This window comes from Nanorana parkeri, unplaced genomic scaffold (assembly GCF_000935625.1).
Source record: "Nanorana parkeri isolate BGI_ZX_2015 unplaced genomic scaffold, ASM93562v1 scaffold549, whole genome shotgun sequence".
Lineage (NCBI taxonomy): Eukaryota > Metazoa > Chordata > Amphibia > Anura > Dicroglossidae > Nanorana > Nanorana parkeri.
Genome location: NW_017306817.1, coordinates 699,622 through 718,663, shown reverse-complemented (window position 1 = coordinate 718,663; position 19,042 = coordinate 699,622). Strand labels below are relative to the sequence as shown.

General features: G+C 41.2%; 1 protein-coding gene and 1 long non-coding RNA gene across 2 annotated transcripts in view; both read left to right on the top strand.

Moving 5' to 3' along the window:
• LOC108791405 overlaps positions 1 to 3,658 on the top strand; it is a 27,818-nt gene extending 24,160 nt beyond the window's left edge. The window contains exons 2-3 of the long non-coding RNA XR_001941501.1: positions 3,279 to 3,366; positions 3,556 to 3,658. This is a non-coding gene — a long non-coding RNA (uncharacterized LOC108791405). The remainder of the gene's footprint in view (positions 1 to 3,278; positions 3,367 to 3,555) is intronic.
• A 133-nt stretch (positions 3,659 to 3,791) lies between these two features.
• KMT2D (lysine methyltransferase 2D) overlaps positions 3,792 to 19,042 on the top strand; it is an 84,270-nt gene continuing 69,019 nt past the window's right edge. The window contains exons 1-9 of the mRNA XM_018561875.1: positions 3,792 to 4,035; positions 4,443 to 4,552; positions 5,969 to 6,131; positions 8,481 to 8,646; positions 10,748 to 10,862; positions 11,100 to 11,281; positions 11,501 to 11,664; positions 12,897 to 13,765; positions 17,751 to 17,870. Of these exons, the coding sequence (XP_018417377.1) occupies positions 3,792 to 4,035; positions 4,443 to 4,552; positions 5,969 to 6,131; positions 8,481 to 8,646; positions 10,748 to 10,862; positions 11,100 to 11,281; positions 11,501 to 11,664; positions 12,897 to 13,765; positions 17,751 to 17,870 (2,133 nt within the window). The remainder of the gene's footprint in view (positions 4,036 to 4,442; positions 4,553 to 5,968; positions 6,132 to 8,480; positions 8,647 to 10,747; positions 10,863 to 11,099; positions 11,282 to 11,500; positions 11,665 to 12,896; positions 13,766 to 17,750; positions 17,871 to 19,042) is intronic.

The following is a 19,042-nucleotide window of genomic DNA, read 5'->3' as shown; positions in this document are numbered from 1 at the left end:
GCTAATGACATCAATAGTACTGAGACTGAACCTCCAGCCCCAGAACTTCATGCTTCATGTACGCAATACAGTGCATTCCTGGTTGCGCACTGCCCTGGGACGCACTGGATATGGTTTGACTGGGCCCTTAAATCTTTATTTTTCTTCCTAGGTTTAAAAAGAGCATTGAGCTATTGATCATACGAGTTTGTTGTGCTTATGTTTTTATGTTTGTGTTGCTGCTATCATCTACATTTTACATATACTCCGTAGGCAAAAGTGGCCTTGCCATGCAGCTGTTATATGTCAGAGAACGGAATTAAATTGCTGAGTGGAGCCTAGGGGGGCCTAAGTACTCTTCAAAGCTGATAGTAACTTTCTTCTTTAACCAATAGCTGGCTTCACTTTTAACACCCAAGTATTTTTGAAATCTCCAATAGACAACATGGAAAAGTATTTTGTTCTAGTAAAATTGTTCGGAGTGCTAAGCCTAATACTTGAGATTCAAGGTTACTTTGTGTTGTTTTGCTGTGTTTATCATTCGTTATTTTGTTGTCCTGAGAAATGACTCGATTCCACTGTGTTCTCATCTTCAGATCACGGCAAGCACAGATTTGTAAATCTTTGGACTAGACAGTCTTCCTTTTTACTGCAAGACTGCATATCGCTTTTGTCGTATGTCTGTTTAAACCTTCTTTTTTTTTAAAATGGTTTTAATTTGACCAGTTCAGTTTTTATTGCTAAGCCTTCCTCCCTCTGTTAGAGGCATCTTGTTTTACAGAACCACCGGTAGACAAATGTGTTTTTTGTTTCATGAACCATTCAGCCGTTGGTTACAGTATTTAGGTGCTTTTACCTCGTTCTTAGGTTCTGACTTGACTGTTTCATACTGTTAATACTGGCCTAAGACTCCGAGCTTGTTGAAGATTCCAGCTTTTGTCACAATCCTGTGTGAAGTGAGCCATAGAAATAATAACAAGATCATTTATTGTATGGCCTACAGAAGGTTATGCCGTCTTTATACCACAGTAACCAGATAGTACATTTACTAGCACTGAGCAGATCGCTCACATGTATGGATATTGTAGTTGCAAGTACTAAAAAGATGCTTATTGTTGCTCATTTTTAATTAATTGGGGAAATCTGTTACTCTAAAGGAAATTCTTGGAAGAAAGGTTTAAAATCAAAATACAGACTAAACAATATTAAAATCCAGGCTAAACTCCAAAGACATGCTGGTATCCTGTTACCCTAAGGAGAACTATGGGGAAAAACACTGACCCCATAGTTCTCTAACATCGGGCCTGGCTATACAGCTGTCAAAACGAATAGCAGAGAGGTGAGTCACTGCTACCTCTCTGCTATCTTCAGCTGTCAGATACGGGTTCACTGTTTAGCGAAGCCATATCTGAATGTAAAGGCTGTCTCCCGTCACGAAGGGGTTAATTGGCTCCTCTCTAAGTTGGCCCTATGTATGCATGTGAGATAGGGACCTTTTAGAATGTAAGCTCCTTGAGGTTAGGGACTGATGTGAATGTGCAACTATGTACAGTGCTGCGTAAATTGTCTTCGCTATATAATTGTCTTGCGATCATCGAAAGCCGCCCCTCAGAGGGGCGGGCTTCCGATGACTGCAATGCTTAAAGGGCAGTGTGCGCTTGCCATGTCAAGCTTTAAAATTGCGAAATCGTTAAAAACTACCATACCCAATATTTACAAGAGGCGACGCTTTAAAAGCTTTTTACTGCTCATCAGTTTAGTGTTATCAGTGATTAATGGCCCTAAAATTATTGCTCTCACTGCGACGCTCCCTGCGATATGTAACGTGCAGCGTAATGGGCGCAATCGTCGTTTTCACACATATGCACATACGACCCATGTTTGCATGCGTGTATGGGTGGGGACTATAAACAAAAAAATTTGTTTTGAAAAAATAATTTTTCATGTGTATCTTTAAAAAAAAATTTTTTTTGCCAACTTTAATTTTTTTCCACTTAACTTTATTGCGATCACATAGGGGGCCAAGAAAACCCCCTATGTGATAGCAAAGCAGATGTGGCAGGTCCTCTTTATGGTGACATCAGGGGTCTCCAATCGGCTTTATTTTAAAAATAATTTTCAAATCTTAACTGAACAAACTGAAGAGAGAAGCTGATTGGTTGCCCTGAGCAACTTCTCCAGTTTTTTGTCTGCTCTAGTTTTGATAAATTCCACCCATTGTCTCACCTATGTATGTTTTAGGTCAAAAAGGATGTTGAAGTTGAGCAAATCTGCTTTATAAAGGGGAGGAGAAACGGTGATTGAATTACTACCCCCTCCAAAAAAAAGAAGCTGATAATGGTTTTCTTATTGTATTGCCCTGCTACTATGTAAAGTCAGTATTGAAGTATTTTGCTTGCTGAGATGTACAAATATATACCCTGGCATAGAGCTCTTGCGTGACCTTTATTTATCAAGCTCTGTGTGAAGGTTCATTGCATATAATGGAAGCTATGCACTTGGCAACTGTTTGAAAGACAAAACCAGCTTAATGGTTACCTTTTACTAGTGAAATGCCACTCCTGAATGTTTGTTTATTTTCTGTGTGCTGTCAGTCTAAGTTATACATATATATTCTTCATCTATATTAGTTCTTGCTGCTTCAGCAGGACCTCTGCATCGGATCCCAGGTCCACCCCATTACAAGGCTGTCTCCCTTTTATGCTGTATAATTAATTGTTAGAGATTGCGTTAAAATCAGCTAAATGTACTATTGCATAAGTATAGGCTTGCCTCTGATGGGGACGTCCAGCCATATACAAGAGAGGTAATCTATTGAACCCACAATACTGAATAAGGTTTGACATGTGCAAGTAAGTATGTTAGAGCCAGCCTGACATTCCTGTTCAGAACAGTTAATATCTAGAATGTCATCCGCACTTGGATGCTGAAACTCCTGCTCTGTTTGGCCTGGGGTGAGGTACAGGATAGAAAGCGGATGATGGAGTCACCTGTAGCACTCCTGTATGTAGAATGACCTATTTCAGCTTGTGGAATAAGAGCATGGAGGCATGATCACAGCACTGTTTGGGACCAACACAAGAAGGATGAAATGTGCTTGAGATGTTTGTTGTTTTTAAAACGAGCCTAGAGGATTTTTCTGCGTGTAACTGAGACCAGAATACTGAGGCTTTGAGCAATTTAAATGTGCTGAGCTGTGTTTATCTACTGTTGACTGATATTATTAAAACATGCAATCATGAAAAAATGCATGCATGTGAAATCTTCACTATACGAATGGATTTCCTACCTTTTTACAGGTCTCCCTCCAAGGGGCAGTTCCAGATTTTTGGCCAGGGATGGATGATCAGAAACCATCCAGCGAGGATAAGGAATCTGAAGCATCAGGTAAAGCATTGCTGCCATCTAGGTGTAAGATCTTTAGTTGCAGAGTCCTAGCCAGCTCCCATAGGTGTTCAACTGTCATTTTCAGCTTGTATTCAACACGGGACCAATTTTGTGCAAAATGATTTTAACTGAAATAAGTATCTTGTCCTTTCTTTGTGATTTTATTAATCTTCCTCCTTTTTTTTTTAGCAGATGAAAATGGCTCTGATGTGGCCTGTGAAGCAGAGGAGCCTTGCAGTCCATCTTCAAATAACCCATCTCTAGAGGATGGCATTCTCAGAGACCCACATTGTAGCAGGTATTGGACCACTTAAAGCATCTAGGAGTTTCTAGAACAAATGCTGTGCAACTTTTTAGGAATGTGTGAAATTGTTTTCCTCTTTTATTCAGCAATGAGCATTCTATCCTTTTTCCTGATGAAACACATGAATTATTTTATTTTCCCCTATCTGCATAGTGGTTCTTTTACAAGGCGTTGTGCTCTGTGCAATTGTGGTGAATGGAGCCCCCAGGGACAGCGTAAACTCTTACGGTTTAATCCTTCACCCAACCGCCCAAGGCTGAATCCAGCCCGCTGTCGGAAGCATGAGATTGACACTCAGTGCTTAGATCCAACTGTAATTGGCTTTAAAGAGTCTGTGTTACCGGAAGAGCTTTTTGAACCTTCAGGTAAGAAGTATTTAAACACAAGTTTTAAGACATTGCAGACCTTGTTACAAGCCTGGCAACTGGTGAAATGTTGTTTGATTTGTTTAACTATGATACAGCTTCTATCACACACATGCAAAGAAAGTGAATTACAATAGGACAAGGTTCTCTATTCTAACCAGTGCAATACATTCATCAATTACTTATTTTGGAAGAAGTGTAAGCTTCTTATGTAAGAATTATTATTGCCTGTTCAGAATGACCTTTTTCTTCGTAAAATTGGTCTCCCTGTGGTCTGTATATAACATTTTGTAATGTTGGTCGCCTATGTACTGTCTATATTATTGTACATTTTTTTTTTTTTCTTTTTTTTTTCCCACTGCTGAACTTTTATTTACGCATGAAACTTGTATACCTTCCATATTCAGGCCATTGCTGGGTTCATTACTGGTGTGCATTGTGGTCTCATGGAGTTAAGGACGTGGAAGGGACTGGACTTGTTAATGTTGATAAAGCTGTATTCTCAGGGATATCACAGGTAAGTACATGTACAGAATACAGAGGCTTTCCAAGCCTTAAATCTAAGCTTAATCCTACTCTTCTATACTGCTAGAATGGCTTCATTGTGTTTTATAGGGTAGTGGATCAGCTTATAAATCCTTTTTGCAAAAAAGATAAAATGTCAAATGTATTTCTCGCATATTAAAACTAAACACCACAAACAAGTACTGGCTACCCAGTCGCAAAATTATTAATAACAAAAATCTAATTCTATATATCTATATTACATTCTGCTACAGACATTTAAACAGAATTATTTTAGATGTTTAGCTTTATCATGCAGTGATAGCTAGATACGTTCAAAACCTGGCCAGAAAGACATCCATGTTAGTAAATATAATGGAGAACTTTGTATCTGATGTGCAATTCCACATCTACCACAAAAAAAAGTGAAGTGCATGTTGACATAAAAACATAATTCTGGGTATTTTGTTTTATTTACTTACTGGGGTAACAACACTACATATACCCATGAGATATTAAACATTAAGTGAAAATTTCCATTGGTGTCTATCCCTTATCTATCTTATGCAAACTACTAATCCTGTCACCCCCCGTATGTAATGGAGATAAAGAAATGCAGACATGTTAGAAGATCAACCTGTTTGGCAACCATTGCTGCCTCCATAGATGCAGTGGAGGAGAGTGTAGCCACCCAGGGACAGGAAGTATGTTATTTGCAGGTGATAATAAAAAAAAAAGGCCTGAACCAAAAACTAATGCAGCCACCACATCTAAGGAGTGGTAAGCTGCAATATATTACATTTGTGTTTTTTTTGTTTAGATACACTTTGAGGGTTGGTAAGATGTGATCACAACCCAACATTCAATTGGTTTGTCAGCACACTTTGCCTTTTGTACAAAGAAATGTCAAAAGGGAGAACACGGCTCATGTCTCTGTGTGTTTCCCAGTGCTAGGTGCAGAAGCTTTGTATTGATCTGATTGCTCAATAAAGATGAATGATCAGAGATGTGTTGGCTCCTGCGTTGCAATATTATAAAACATATCGGGATAACCATATTTTTTTTTTTTTTTACCTGTAAATTGCACAAATCTGGTGATTGTCTTAATGAGTCTTCCAGAACAAAGACCGAACTAGGGTGGTGTTTATGGGGAGATACTGAGGATAACATGAGAAAATACGTTTACATGCTTTTGTCTGGAATTACCTTTAAAACATGTTTTTATTGAAGAAGTAGAAATGTCAGTTGTTAGTGTTATGAATTACATGTAGATATTTTAGCAGCCTTTCATGCCAAAGTGATTAGAAATTCTGAATACTGCTGTATGAAGCAAGGATGTCACTGTCCAGATTCTTAGATAAACCTGCTCATGTAAAACTTCAGTATGCATATGTTCATGTCCTGTATTTGTGATTGACTTCTTTTGCAGAAATGTGAATACTGTAATCGGATGGGTGCTACCATTCAGTGCCACTCCACAGGGTGTTTGCGCCGATATCATTTTCCATGTGCTGCCGCAAGTGGATCCTTCCAGTCAATGAAGACCTTAAAACTGCTGTGTACAGAACATGTTACCAGTGCTGTTGCAATGGGTTAGTTTGGACGTGGAAACTTTTTATTTGTTTGATATTCTTCAATAGAATTGCTAACAAATTTGCTCTTACTTTGAATTTGTTCCTTTTTTTTTTTTTTTTTTCCTGTCCTTAGTTGTTAAGAAAAAAATAATATATGTAGGTAACAGGACTAAAATTCATTGATACATTGGAGGGGGTCTCATAGTGGTCACATCATTGTGTTGCCTCTATGCTCTGAATTCACCCCTGCAAGGCCAAACCCTAGCCATATCTAGAACTCCCAGGCTTGCATCTTCTCAGTAAATGTCATGTTTACATTCTTGGACTTCTGTGTCCTGACACCTAGTGGTTGGATATAGAATTGTCTTAGAATATTTGTGGAAATATGGGTAATCTAAATAATTCAAGGTTACATTTATTATTGTTTAAAGCCTTTTTATAGATTATGCATTTTAAACTTCCTATTGGATCACTAATAATGCTGTATCCCCAATTTACATGAAACTAAACTCAGGAGTTAAGGACTTGTTCACACCAAATGCAGACCAGATCTGCATGAGTTTCTGCACACGCAGTGCAGTCGGTTGTGCCGCGTTTTTGCCGCATTTTTTTTTTTTCCAATAAAATTGTATTATAACTTTCAACACATATCAAAGAGGATAAGAGTATTGATATTGAGTTACATACAATTTGCGTATCACCGTGTAGCCATTATCAACGTAAAAGGCTAATTCCCATAATAAATTCTGCTATCACTCCATTGCAAATATTGCATAACAAATATCGGTCACATAGGGGTCAGATAAATCTAGATTAGGTAGCAATGTATGCTTATAGTCTGGAGAAAGATTTAGTCCGTGACTAAACGCAGGCTCCCCAGCGTATTTGACAAGTCTGCTTTCAAGTACCATTTGGTATATCGGAAAGGCTGCACCAGGAGTGCTACTTCCGAAGTTGATAATGATTTGGTGTTTCCATCTACGGAAAAAGTATGATATCTGCTTGTCCTTATGCATTTCAGCATCCAGCCTTTCTTTGGTTAATAACTGTTTCAAATCCTTGATGAGTTCCTGAACCCCAGGTGCCAAGTGGGCATTCCAGTCTCTCATTAGGCATCTTCTAGCCACCAGTAGGCAGATGTGTAACCAGTCCAAGCCTTTATAATTATGATGGCCTAGTGATCCAGTGGACTGGTCGAAATACCCAAACAGGCATAATGCGTAATCCAGTGCAGGTTTCCATGAGATGATGGTGCTTGTGTAGCTCAAAGTTTGGTTCCAAAAGTCTGACACGGCCGGTCATGCCCAAAGACAATGTCGGGCGTTCCGCTCCACATTTTGGGCAAAGCGTGAGAGTGTGGTGGGGGGGTTATTGATGTCTTTGCAGGTATGAAAAAGGGTACATAGGCTCTGTGTAAGATTTTGAACTGGGTCTCCCTCCAAATTTCGTTTGACACCACTGATCTTATTTTTGCATAGTCAGCCAGAAGTTTAGGGAATAGATCCGGGTCACCGAAATCTCTCTGCCATCCTCTCGTAACTGACTGTGAGAGGGGCGAGAGGATTTGCCGCATTTTTGATGCATTCCGGGCCGTTTTTGGTTAAAAAATGTTGTTGTTGTTTAGAATGGACTTTCAGTGCGTTCCAAGGCGTTTTTATGCGTTTTGATACGTTTGCATGAGTTCCAGAGCAGGTAAAATAGGGCATGCTGCAGTTTTTTTTTAAAATGCTCTGGAACTGAACGCTGCGGTGTGAACTAGAGCCCAAAATACCATTGGCATATATTGGACGCAGTTTTGATCCGGTCTGTAACTGCTCTGCTCCTGGTGTGAACAAGGCGTAAATCTTAATCTAGCTACCTAAACTAACAAAAACGTATCTTATTTTTAGATCACTAGGCTGTAGATTCTCAAATCATCTCCGACTTGGTGCTGACACTGTCCTTCCTTCTGGAGGGTTGCTACTTTTGTTCCCCATGGTCCTGTATGTGTTGTAAAGTTGTCTGTTTTACTAGCTGTATGACATCTTAGTCTATCAGTAACATACATGATGTTCTTTATCAAAATCTGGAGCAGCTGTGCATGGCAACCAATTAGCTTCTCTTCAGTTTGTTCAATTAAGCTTTCAAAATGAAAGGCGGATGCTGATTAGTTGCCATGCACAGCTGCTTCAGATTTTGTCTGCTCCAGTTTTGATAAATTCCCCCCAGTGTATATTGATGAACTGTAAAAATATGTGTTCGAAATTGGCTGCTAATACATTTTTGGATAGGTTTTTATTTAAGTGGAGTACTGTTAACTGGTTATATTCTGTAGTGCTATCCAAGCCGTATTAATGTAACCATATGTTGTCTCTTTCTTGTTATTAGATGATTCTCGATGCATGCTATGTGACAAGCCTGGTGACCTCTCAGACCTTCTGTTCTGCACCAGCTGTGGATTGCACTATCATGGCTCCTGTCTTGAGATCCCAGTCACGCCGCTGAAACGCTCTGGCTGGCAGTGTCCTGAGTGTAAAGTGTGCCAAACATGCAGGTAATTTTTCAAGTGAAAGCTGTCTGTTTTACTAGCTGTATGACATCATAGTCTATCAGTAACATACATGATGTTCTTTCCTTTGTGGTAAGTACAGAAAGGTTTTGGCTTGAACAAACTTGTCACTTGTTGAACTATGGGAAGGGTAGACAAGTACTACATGCCGATTTTGTAGCTTAGTACATTTTGGTTGAATTTCTTCACAGAAGTTAGTTTTTGGATCTATATGGAATTGCCTTTTTATCCTTTCCAATTGGAGAAATAAGCTTAGACATGTTTAGTTCCCTCGGTTGCATTGCAAACTTGGAAATAATGCCAAATTTTACATTCTGTAAACAATGCAGATCAATGTATGTTATCGTATTCTCCCAGTTGAACCAATGTTACATAAGGCAACGTGAATCTTGGGTCAGCAGTCCTTCTTTTTTTTTTTTATTTCTCTGATATTTGTCATTCAGCATTTTGGAGAGAATCCTGGGTGGGATTAGGACAAATACATATTTGATTTGCATTAGCAAAGCTAGGGTCTAGAACTGAGCAAGGTGTAAGATCTTTGGACTGCATTGTGCTTTGGAAACTGTAATTGAGGGCACGGCACACAATATATAATATACATAAATACAGTTTTTACTCATAAGTACTGCTTTAAAGCTGACGTTTAATTTGCTTATATTTTGCCTTCCCTGGTTCCTCCCTTTCCCCTCCTCAACATGCTAATGACATATTTAAAGCGGAACTTCCAGGAATTATTTTCTTCTTTTTGGAATAGCCACAAGACAAATGGGTTACATGTAATGATGACTATTCTATGGCTGGATCTCTGCTGTTCACTGTACAAAGTTGAATTAATCCGGTATACTACACACTGCCCTCTTCTGGAATAGTGGGCCTCTCAGGCAGAGTGCATTTGAATGTAGATTGCCCTAGGTAACACTCACATGGGAACCTCCCATAATTGAATGAACTTGGATCCAATGAATGAAAGGGGTTGGCCAGGGACAGGAAGGCTGTGGAGGAAAGTGCCACTTGACTAAATATCCTCCAGCCAGGAAAAGAGGCGGGCTCTGACTTTCTGCTGCTCAGTGTGCCGTGAATTCTGAGTAAAGCTGGGTAAATGCATATGTTTTCTTTGTTTAACAGAATAAAATATAACCTGTTCCTCCAACGCTTACGAGCGCTAATGGAGGAATCCCCCGCTGGTTTCATTTTATTCTGACAATAGCCGGCGGAGCTTGCAGCTGATTGGCTGAAAGCTCCTTTTCAGGTATGAATTTTCCAACCTGCTCATTTGATCAGCTGATTGTGATGCTGGGCAGAAGGGTGCCGACAGCAGCACCTAGTGTGCGACTTTCGGCCTATTCATCAAGAACTGGCTGAAATTTGCTTCGATTGCATCCTAATTTAATAATTTTAGTACGGGAAAGTAGCCTCTACAACTGTGCAAGACTGAAGTTGAAGTTTTAGCTTTAAAGGAGAACTATGGGGTCAGTGTTTTTCCCCATAGTTCTCCTTAGGGTAACGGGAGGACACAAACTAGCGTCCTCCCGTTACCCTAAGCTCAGTATACCGCGAGCTACAGCTCGCGGTATACTGAGTCGCCGGAGCGGATCCCGACTTAGACGACGGGATCCGCCCAGCTGCGTGAGTGACAGCTGGCTCTGCCTATCTAGAGGCAGAGCCAGCTGTACCCTCCCCCGTCCGTTCCGCCAGTCAGCGCTGGCAAATCGGAGCGGGGAGAGGGGAATCCAGCCCCTCCCCTGTCACGGCAGAGAGCCGTGACAGGATCGAGAGGTGAGCGAACGCCGGTATGTGTTCTCTCACCTCCCGATCTACTGAGCCGACCTGTGACAGTCTCATTGTCACAGGTCGGCAAGAACTATGAGGTGAGTGAAAAGCACTCACCTCATAGTGCTCCTTTAACAATTTGTGTTTTAGCCTCTGCATCGCATGTTTATAGTTTCTTTATGGATACGGTCGTGTGATCTTTGAAAACCCCAATACTACAGTTGTCCTACATGTGAAATTTGGCTATAGAGCAGGGATAGCGTTAAAATAAAACCCAAAAAGATGAAATAACCAGTAATAACTTTCTCCTGGACAGGAAACCTGGTGAGGATTCCATGATGTTGGTGTGCGATGCCTGTGATAAAGGATATCACACCTTTTGTCTGAAGCCAGCCATTGAGAATCTGCCACCGGGCTCATGGAAGTGCAAGGTAATTTATCTTGTGTATCCCATGTTCTAACAGAGCTTTGTATGAGCAGCTGTTTCTGTTTTATTTCATAGTTGTTTATGGTCTTTGAGCAGTTACCCATGTTAGGTGGTGAGGCTTTTTTTTTCTCCTCATCCTCTATTAGGCTGTAGAAGTGATAGGTATTCTAACTTAAGTTGTTTGCTGAATCATTCATTCATGACAAATAGACTGGGCTTCATGTGTGCTATCTCTGTTCAGAATTGTCGAGTGTGTCGCAGCTGTGGTTGTCGGGCATCGCAGATGGACCCTGGCAGTCCATGGTATGAGAGCTATTCTGTGTGCAAGAAATGCCAAGAGGAGAGGAGTCATTCGGCAATATGTATACATTGTAATCAGTCTGGCCCATTGGAGAACATGCAACAGTGCTCCACATGCTCAAAGTAAGTTCTACCTTTTTTGAGTTTTTTGTTGAATTTTGTTTAAAATGTGTTCACTTTTTTGTTTGCTTGTGTGAGGGCTTCATTATCAAGCTGCATTGCATGCGATTCAAAAATATGTCTTCCTTGCCCCTTTTTAAGTAAAAAAATAATCTTTGTTTAATTGTTTTTTATGCAGCTCTTTTACGTGATTGTGCTGTATTGTGTTTGCTGTTCTTCCAGGTTCCACCATCTAAATTGTGTACAAAAGTCTGGCTCTCTAGTACCTAGTGCGGGCTGCCCAGCATGTATCAAGAGGGAATCTGTTGAACAAAGGAATGACGAACAGGACAAAAGCAGTGAGATCCAGGACACAGCCCTGTCAGAATGTGAAGCCAAACCACAAGGTTGGTAAACTGAACCAAATTTGGATTTAATGTTTTTCACAAAGTTTAAGAGGCAGCTTGGACTTCAATGCAGTTAGATTTAGCAAAATTTACTGATGACATAGTTGTATAATAAAGATGGTTCCATACATTGACAAAGTTGTGAATTGCCTCATCACTATTTTCTAATAAGCAAATGTTCAGTTCCTGATACACATGTGGTTTTAAAGCTTTCACATCTCCTCAAGACATGCCCTATGTTTTCTATTAATGCATACATCTGGCGTAAATGGTTTTGCCTAGGGATGCACCAAAATGTCGGCCGCTGAAACATATCGTCCAAAAATGGTACTTTGGGCAAAATGCTGAAAGTACAATTTTTTTTTTGTCCGAAAATGCAGTGCATCCCTAGTTTCTCTCCTGGGCGCTGCTCTGTCACCCTGACACAGAGCAGCGCCCAGTGGGGAGGAAAGAAACTGTCAGGAAGCCAAGCGGGGAGTGGAGGAGAGCGCTGTGGGCACTGTCACAGGAGGCTGAGCTCTTATCCTTCACCTTGGCACCTTGGCTTGGCATCCCGTGACAGATCAGGATGGAGAGTGGTGCAGGGGAGGAGTCGGCTTTCACAGGAGGCTGGGCCGGCACTGTAGGGGCAGTGCGGTGTCATGGGAGATCGAGCTCTCCTACCCACACCGCCCACTTAGCCCCCTGTGACAGGCAGAGGAGTCAGGATGGAGAGCGGCTTACAAGCGCTCACTGATCAGGACTGATCAGAGTGCTTGTAAATAATTGAGGACATAGTTGGGTTTACTGTGTTCCCCAATTATGAATGAATAGGAAGTGCTCTACATCACTTCCTGTTCATTCATGATTGTGGACATAGTAATTCATACTATAGCCATAATTTACGAATGCACAGAAGCACTCAGTCTAGAGGCTTCCTGTTCATGCATAACAGGGGCTGCAGAAAGAAGTTGAAGACCTGTGTGTTTTAGATTCGTTATATTTCACCAGAGCCCCCTACACTGAAGTTAAAAATAAATTATTTTAAAAAGGTTAGACAAAAAAAATACTTATCAGTTTCGTCCTGACAAATGTTTAAATTTCAGTCTAAAATTCCGTTTCGGTGCACATCTAGTTTTGCCATGCGTACAGTTACTTTGATCATTCTGTCTAAGCTAAACAACATTGGTTGAAAGTGTGTTTTTTTGATTATCATAACATGTAGTTTTATGAGGTTTATTTAATTTCGGTAGATGTTTTAACACCAGAAGAAGATGAGCTGGGCACCTCCGACAATGAAGCGGCAGAGGCTCCAGAGATACTTCCTGATGCTCCATTACAGCTAACTGAGTCCCGAAGTCCACCACCACTGGCGGCAGAATCATCGCCTCAGGAGAGGATATTAGATACCTGTCCATCACCTGAGGAGGCTCCTGTACTAGTGACGGTGGAAGATGAAGATATGGAAGTGGAAGAAGAAGGTTCTAGTGAAACGCAAGCGGTGAACTCAAATGTACAGTTAGTTTCACCAACTCATAAGACTTCATCATTAATACCTTTAGTCCTTGATAGGACTCTGACAGATACCTCAGTAACTGAGGACATGCAGCTCATGGATTCTGGGAGTGAAGACTGTAGGACTTCCTACAGTCCTGCAAGGACAAAAGAGGATAGTTTGGGTAGCGTTTCTGAGCAGCCATCTGCTTTAGACTCTGAAATGATTGTGGACTCTGAAGAGCCTCTTTGTAAGGCTGAGATAGAAGCATTAAGTATAGAAAACACAGTAGGTCAAGAGGCTGCAGGGGACTTTTCTACCAGCAGAGCTCGTACTCCTATTAGATGCACTATCATAAAGTCAGACATCGTAAATGAGATTTCCAATCTGAGCCAAGGAGATACTACCGGTAGCTATCATGGCTCAGATAATTTTTGTTCACCTGACCCTGAGGGCGGGTCCCTCTCTATGGACATGTGCTTGCATAAGGAAGATGGGTCTCTGAGGCTGTGCACAGACTCTATGCCAGAGACTGATGACTCCCTGTTTTATGATTCTTCTCTTGGGAAACTGGATGGAGAAAAGTCACGACGCAAGAATTCTCCAGGACGGTCAAGGGTAAAACATGTAAGTTTTAAAAAAGGAACTCCAAGCACATAGCTAGATGGTTGGTGAGCCTAGGTAATTTTGGCCCACCATTCAACACACTTCCCTCAGCTATTCTTGTGATGTACACAGCAGAATCACTCTGCAGGTTTGCGAGTCTGCTGTTTGATGATGCTGATTTGTTGTGCAACGAGGACGTGGATAGGTGACTAGGAAGTTGAATTGCTGAACCAATAAGATTAATTACTTAAAGTTACCCTGGCACCACGGGATCACTAGTATAGAAAAGCATACTTGCTAAAGAAGAGTAAATACACTTGCCTTTTCAGCAGCCTCTCTCTTGAAATGCTGCTGTTCACTTCTAGCCTGCTGCACATATAACATCCTTTCAGTTAGTGGAATACATGTTTTACCATGTTGCATTCTGTGGTTCCTCACACTAGCTCATACATTCTGTAGTAACATACAAGTCAATGGGAGAAACCACAGCCTTCAGTGGGGTATTAGGATTTACATTCAGCTGAAATGTGGAATGCTTGTACAGCTGGGGAGCAGCAAAGTGGCACTGTTTCAAGACATGGGCTGGCTGAAAAGGTAAGTATATATTGTCTCATTTAGCAGGTATGCTTTTCTATACAAGTGACAAGATCACTTTACTCAGCAACTTCATGTGCCACCTCTCTGGCTGTGCAGTGTAGGAAATATGTGGACATCATAAGATTGTGCAGAATTACAGAGCCTTTGACTTTGGGGGTGATTTGCGTAGCATTGTATAATTTGAGGAGAAAAAAAAGGAACCAAAGTTTGCAGGTTAACTTTAATACTTTTTATTATACCACTCTTTCAAGTTCTTTTCTCTACTCCCCTTTAGTAGGTGTCACTGCCGACATCCATTTACATGCAATAAGTCGATGTGCCACTAACAGAGCTCTCGTAATGGCCAGCTTCTCATAATCTATGTTTAAGGATTCATATACATGTCAAAGGGTTATTAATAATCCCAACCCTATAGATTACATATATTTCATGCAAATAACGCTTTTATTTCAGACACCTCCACAACAAATGCATCAATGACCCTGGTTCAATACCACATTTTGGGCTCTTAGAGTTCTCTCTTAGTCCTATTTTAAACAAACTCTGGGGTCCTATATGTCCTATTGACGATATAGAATTGTGTTAACCTATGGGAGGCAGGTGGTGACACCAGCTGGATAGTTCGCAGCATCTCCTCCCGTATACTATCTTCTATTGGGCCCAGATCCACCTCCCAGCCTTCTCTGCATTTCATCTGCAACGAAGTGTGTAAAAATCCATTCTATGTACATAGATCATCCAGAGAGGAATGCTTCCTTTTTTTTTTTTTTTACAAAGTGGAATTGCAAAAAGGTTTGTTTTTCTCTTTGTGGTCCCAGTGGGACCCATTATTGTTGTGGTTTGTTATGCTGTGTGCAGCTATCCCCACTTTACAGTAGTTCTTTCCACACGGGGCACTGCAGCTATATTTTCCTTCCCGTCTATTGTATGCACATCTGCTTGTTTCCCTCTCTCCTCCTCTACAAATTCTTATGGCACTCCCACTGACAGGATGTTCTATGCACCACCAGTTTAATGCAACTAAGCCCAATCAAAAAATTTCATTTAAAGTGACATTAAACCCTCAGATTTGTTAACATAAACCAATACTGTAATGTGTGCCTTACTGTAATCCATGGTTGTTTCCCTTCTCTTTGCTGCTCTTCCTTTTAAATCCTTATCTCTCCTCCATGCTGGGGGAGAACTTCCCTTTTGCAGCTGAGTGCCTCTTCCTGTAGTGCTGGCTCAGGTTGTGAACCTACACACAGACACCATGTATCCATTCCAGAGACAAGGCAGTCTGCTGCAAAACCGAAGTTCTGCCCAGCATGAGAAGAGATATGGATGTAAAAGGAAGAGCAGCAAAGAGAAGGGAAACTACCATGGATTACAGTAAGGCGCACATTACAGTATTGGTTTATGTTAAAAAATCTGAGGGTTTAATGTCACTTTAAGGCTATTGTCAATCTCTTTAAATACCTGGTTATGCTACCATGAAGGTCCTTGTTCAGGCACTTCCTGATATGGTGCGACAGTTGTCTGCCAAATTGCTCTTAATTGTCTACATTGGACACTAAAAGAGGATGTGTGATGTGTTGGCACACATTGCACAGGCTTCCTTTCCGTTGTCACTATCAGGAAGTTGCTCCTGAGTAATTGCATGCAGCACCCCCTGAAACATATGCATATAGGGCCTGTTCACACCATGAATGCACTGGAACATGTTGAAAAGCAAAGCCAAACAGTGCACAGATACGCGTAAAAAAAGCATCAGAAACCTGCATAAATGCATATGTAGAAAATCATCCGGATCTGGTCTGGAGATGGTTTGAATAAAACCATAGACAGAAAGTGGCTGGAGGAGATCCGCAGAACTCATAGGCAGCAAGGCATAAAAATGTGAAAACTATTTTCTAAAAGAAAAACTAAAAATAGCAATTGTTTGATACACAGTGCTTTGGCAAAGTAAATGTCATCCAGTTTGGCATTATGTATACTTTCACCGGTTGTGGACATTGGGCGTGAAAAAAAAAAAAAAAAGTGAATCAAAGTACACAGGGTGTATGTAGTATGCCCAGTCCTTTTGCACCCCCTTCACATTTGCTGGCAGTTTGCTGGGGTGGGCGCTTGCGCACTTCAGATGTTCGGCCGGGAGACAAGGAGAGACGCAAGGTAAGTCTATGGAGCAGCGTGCGCCCGCACAGAGTCCATGGGATATGAGAGAAGAGGAGGACAGAGTAGTCAACACTGGATCAGAGACCTGCACCAGTGCTGGAGGGACAGCTGAAAAGGACAGGAAAGAAGATGATCGAATTAAGAGGCATCATATAAGGTAAGTCCCTACAGCAGGATTAGGAAAGGGGGAAAAAAAGCTTGACTTTAAAGGAGAACTATGAGGTGAGTGCTTTTCACTCATTCTCATAGTTCTAGCCGACCTGTGACAATGAGACTGTCACAGGTCGGCTCAGTAGATTGGGAGGTGAGCGAACGCATGCCGGCGTTCGCTCACTTCTCGATCCTGTCACGGCTCTCTGCTGTGACAGGGGAGGGGCTGGATTCCCCCTCCCTGCTCCGGATCGCCTGCGCTGACTGGTGGAACGGGAGGGGGCGGGTACAGCTGGCTCTGCCTCTAGATAGGCAGAGCCAGCTGTCACTCACGCAGCTGGGCGGATGTCGACATCGATGTCGGGATCCGCTGCGGCGTCTCAGTATACCGCGAGCTACAGCTACTGAGCTTAGGGTGACGGGAGGACGCCAGTTTGTGTCCTCCCGTTACCCTAAGGAGAACTATGGGGAAAAGCCCTCACCCCATAGTTCTCCTTTAATGTCACTTTAACTTTGAGTGACAAAACACCTAGGTGTGAACACAGACTGTGATAGAGAGATGCAATGTAACATTGTTACATTTGTATTTAGAGAGATGAGCTACATCTGTATATGATGTCAGTTAAAGCCCCACTCCAGACATAAATCAAATGGTTTTAAATCAAATTGGTTCCTATTTAACCCCTTATTAACTTTTAGTTTACCCTAGTTATCTCCTCCACTTCACTAACTCACTTTTTCTGATTTTTTCCCCTGGTGCTTATTTTCCTGGTTTTTTTTTTTTCTTTTGTATTTTTCTAACATCTAAACTTTTTTTTTATTTTTTAAACTCGCATTTAAAAAAACAAAACGCAACATTGAAAAATGAAATCCTATTTGTTTAATTTGTAAACAACTTTGAGATGTTCTGTACAAGAATCAGAAGACAACATCTGAACATTTTTAAATGGCCCTGCTTGGGTAATTTCACAGCATTCTCATAAAGGGTCAGAGAGACTGAAGGTTATACAGTGGCAAAGTGTTTTTATATAAAACAAAAGTATCAGTTTTCTTGCCACCATAAAATCTTTGATTTACAAGATTGCTGGTGTATTTTGTTGCACAGGGACGAAGTAGCAGCTTTCCTGGAAGAAGGCGACCCCGTGGAGGCAGTTGTGCTGGCAGCAGCCGAGGGCGTGGAAGATCAAGGTTAAAATCCACAACTTCTTCTATTGAGACGCTGCCGGTGAGAAGTCTTAAACATCTGATTTAAAGAATATTCTATATATTGATAACCATTTTATTTTTTTTTGTAAATTTCATGCAAATATAGAGAACTGAGGCTTTTACTCCTTCCTTGCAGCTCTTGATTTTTTTTTTTTTTTATTGAATGAGACCCATAACTTTTCTGTAGCTAGTCAAGACTATGCTTGTTTAGAATTTTTTTGTTGAAATAGGTTTTTTTAGTCTGAAGTTAGTTTTTTTTTTTTTCTATGAAAAATCACACATTTGCAAGTTGCAGCAATGCACATTGTTCCCAAATATGAAATGAATCACTTTACTATTTTTAAAGCAGACATAGTCCAAATGCAAAAGCACTTTATTGTAACATTTTGTTTTTTTTTAATAACCATTATATGTTAAAAAACCTCGTCATTCACACAATATTGCCATGGCGTTGATCACATGGTCTCTGCCCAAGGACCTTATGGGAGTGATATTCATGCAGAGCTGCCAAAACGGTGATGCTACTGTCTAAATACTGATCTTTCCTTTAAGAAGAGACAATCTGACTAATATTCTGAGATTACTTGAGGCATCCAATACTCCATTCATAAACTAGTCTATATACAAGTGTGGGATGTGTCTTTCATGTGGGTGTCCTCTCACCCTGAGACCAAATAAAAAGCACTTTCCAAGGCTGGCGAAAACAAAGTGTGGCATTGGTTATTAGCTTTGTGTGGACACTTATGGAGGATTTCCACTTTCTCTGGAACTGGAAAAACACTTTTCTCTCCCGTTCATTGAAGGACACAGGCAACAGATCGTAGATCCTGAATGGTAGGGTAATATCGCCACCTGCAGGAGAAGGACGCTAGGCACAAAACTAAAGACCAATTACAGCCTAGGGGCTGCCCCTGCCGGTGGCCAAACACCCCACCTGCTGACAAGTCTCCAGTTTTTTGCCTAGCGTCAGGAGTAAGGAGCTAAAATTTTTTCTCTGGAGAATTTTTTTTCCTTTCTTCCGTTTGACTGGATTTTCTTCTAGCAAGTGTCCCCAGGGCGACAGGCTGGATGACTGTAGATCCTTGTAGTCTCCCCTGGGTGACCGACGAGCGCATGCAGACTCTGCTACGGTGGGTCGGCTGCGAGGGGTGGTCCTCCCCGACGCCTCATGGGATTCGTCCCGGGAGAGGG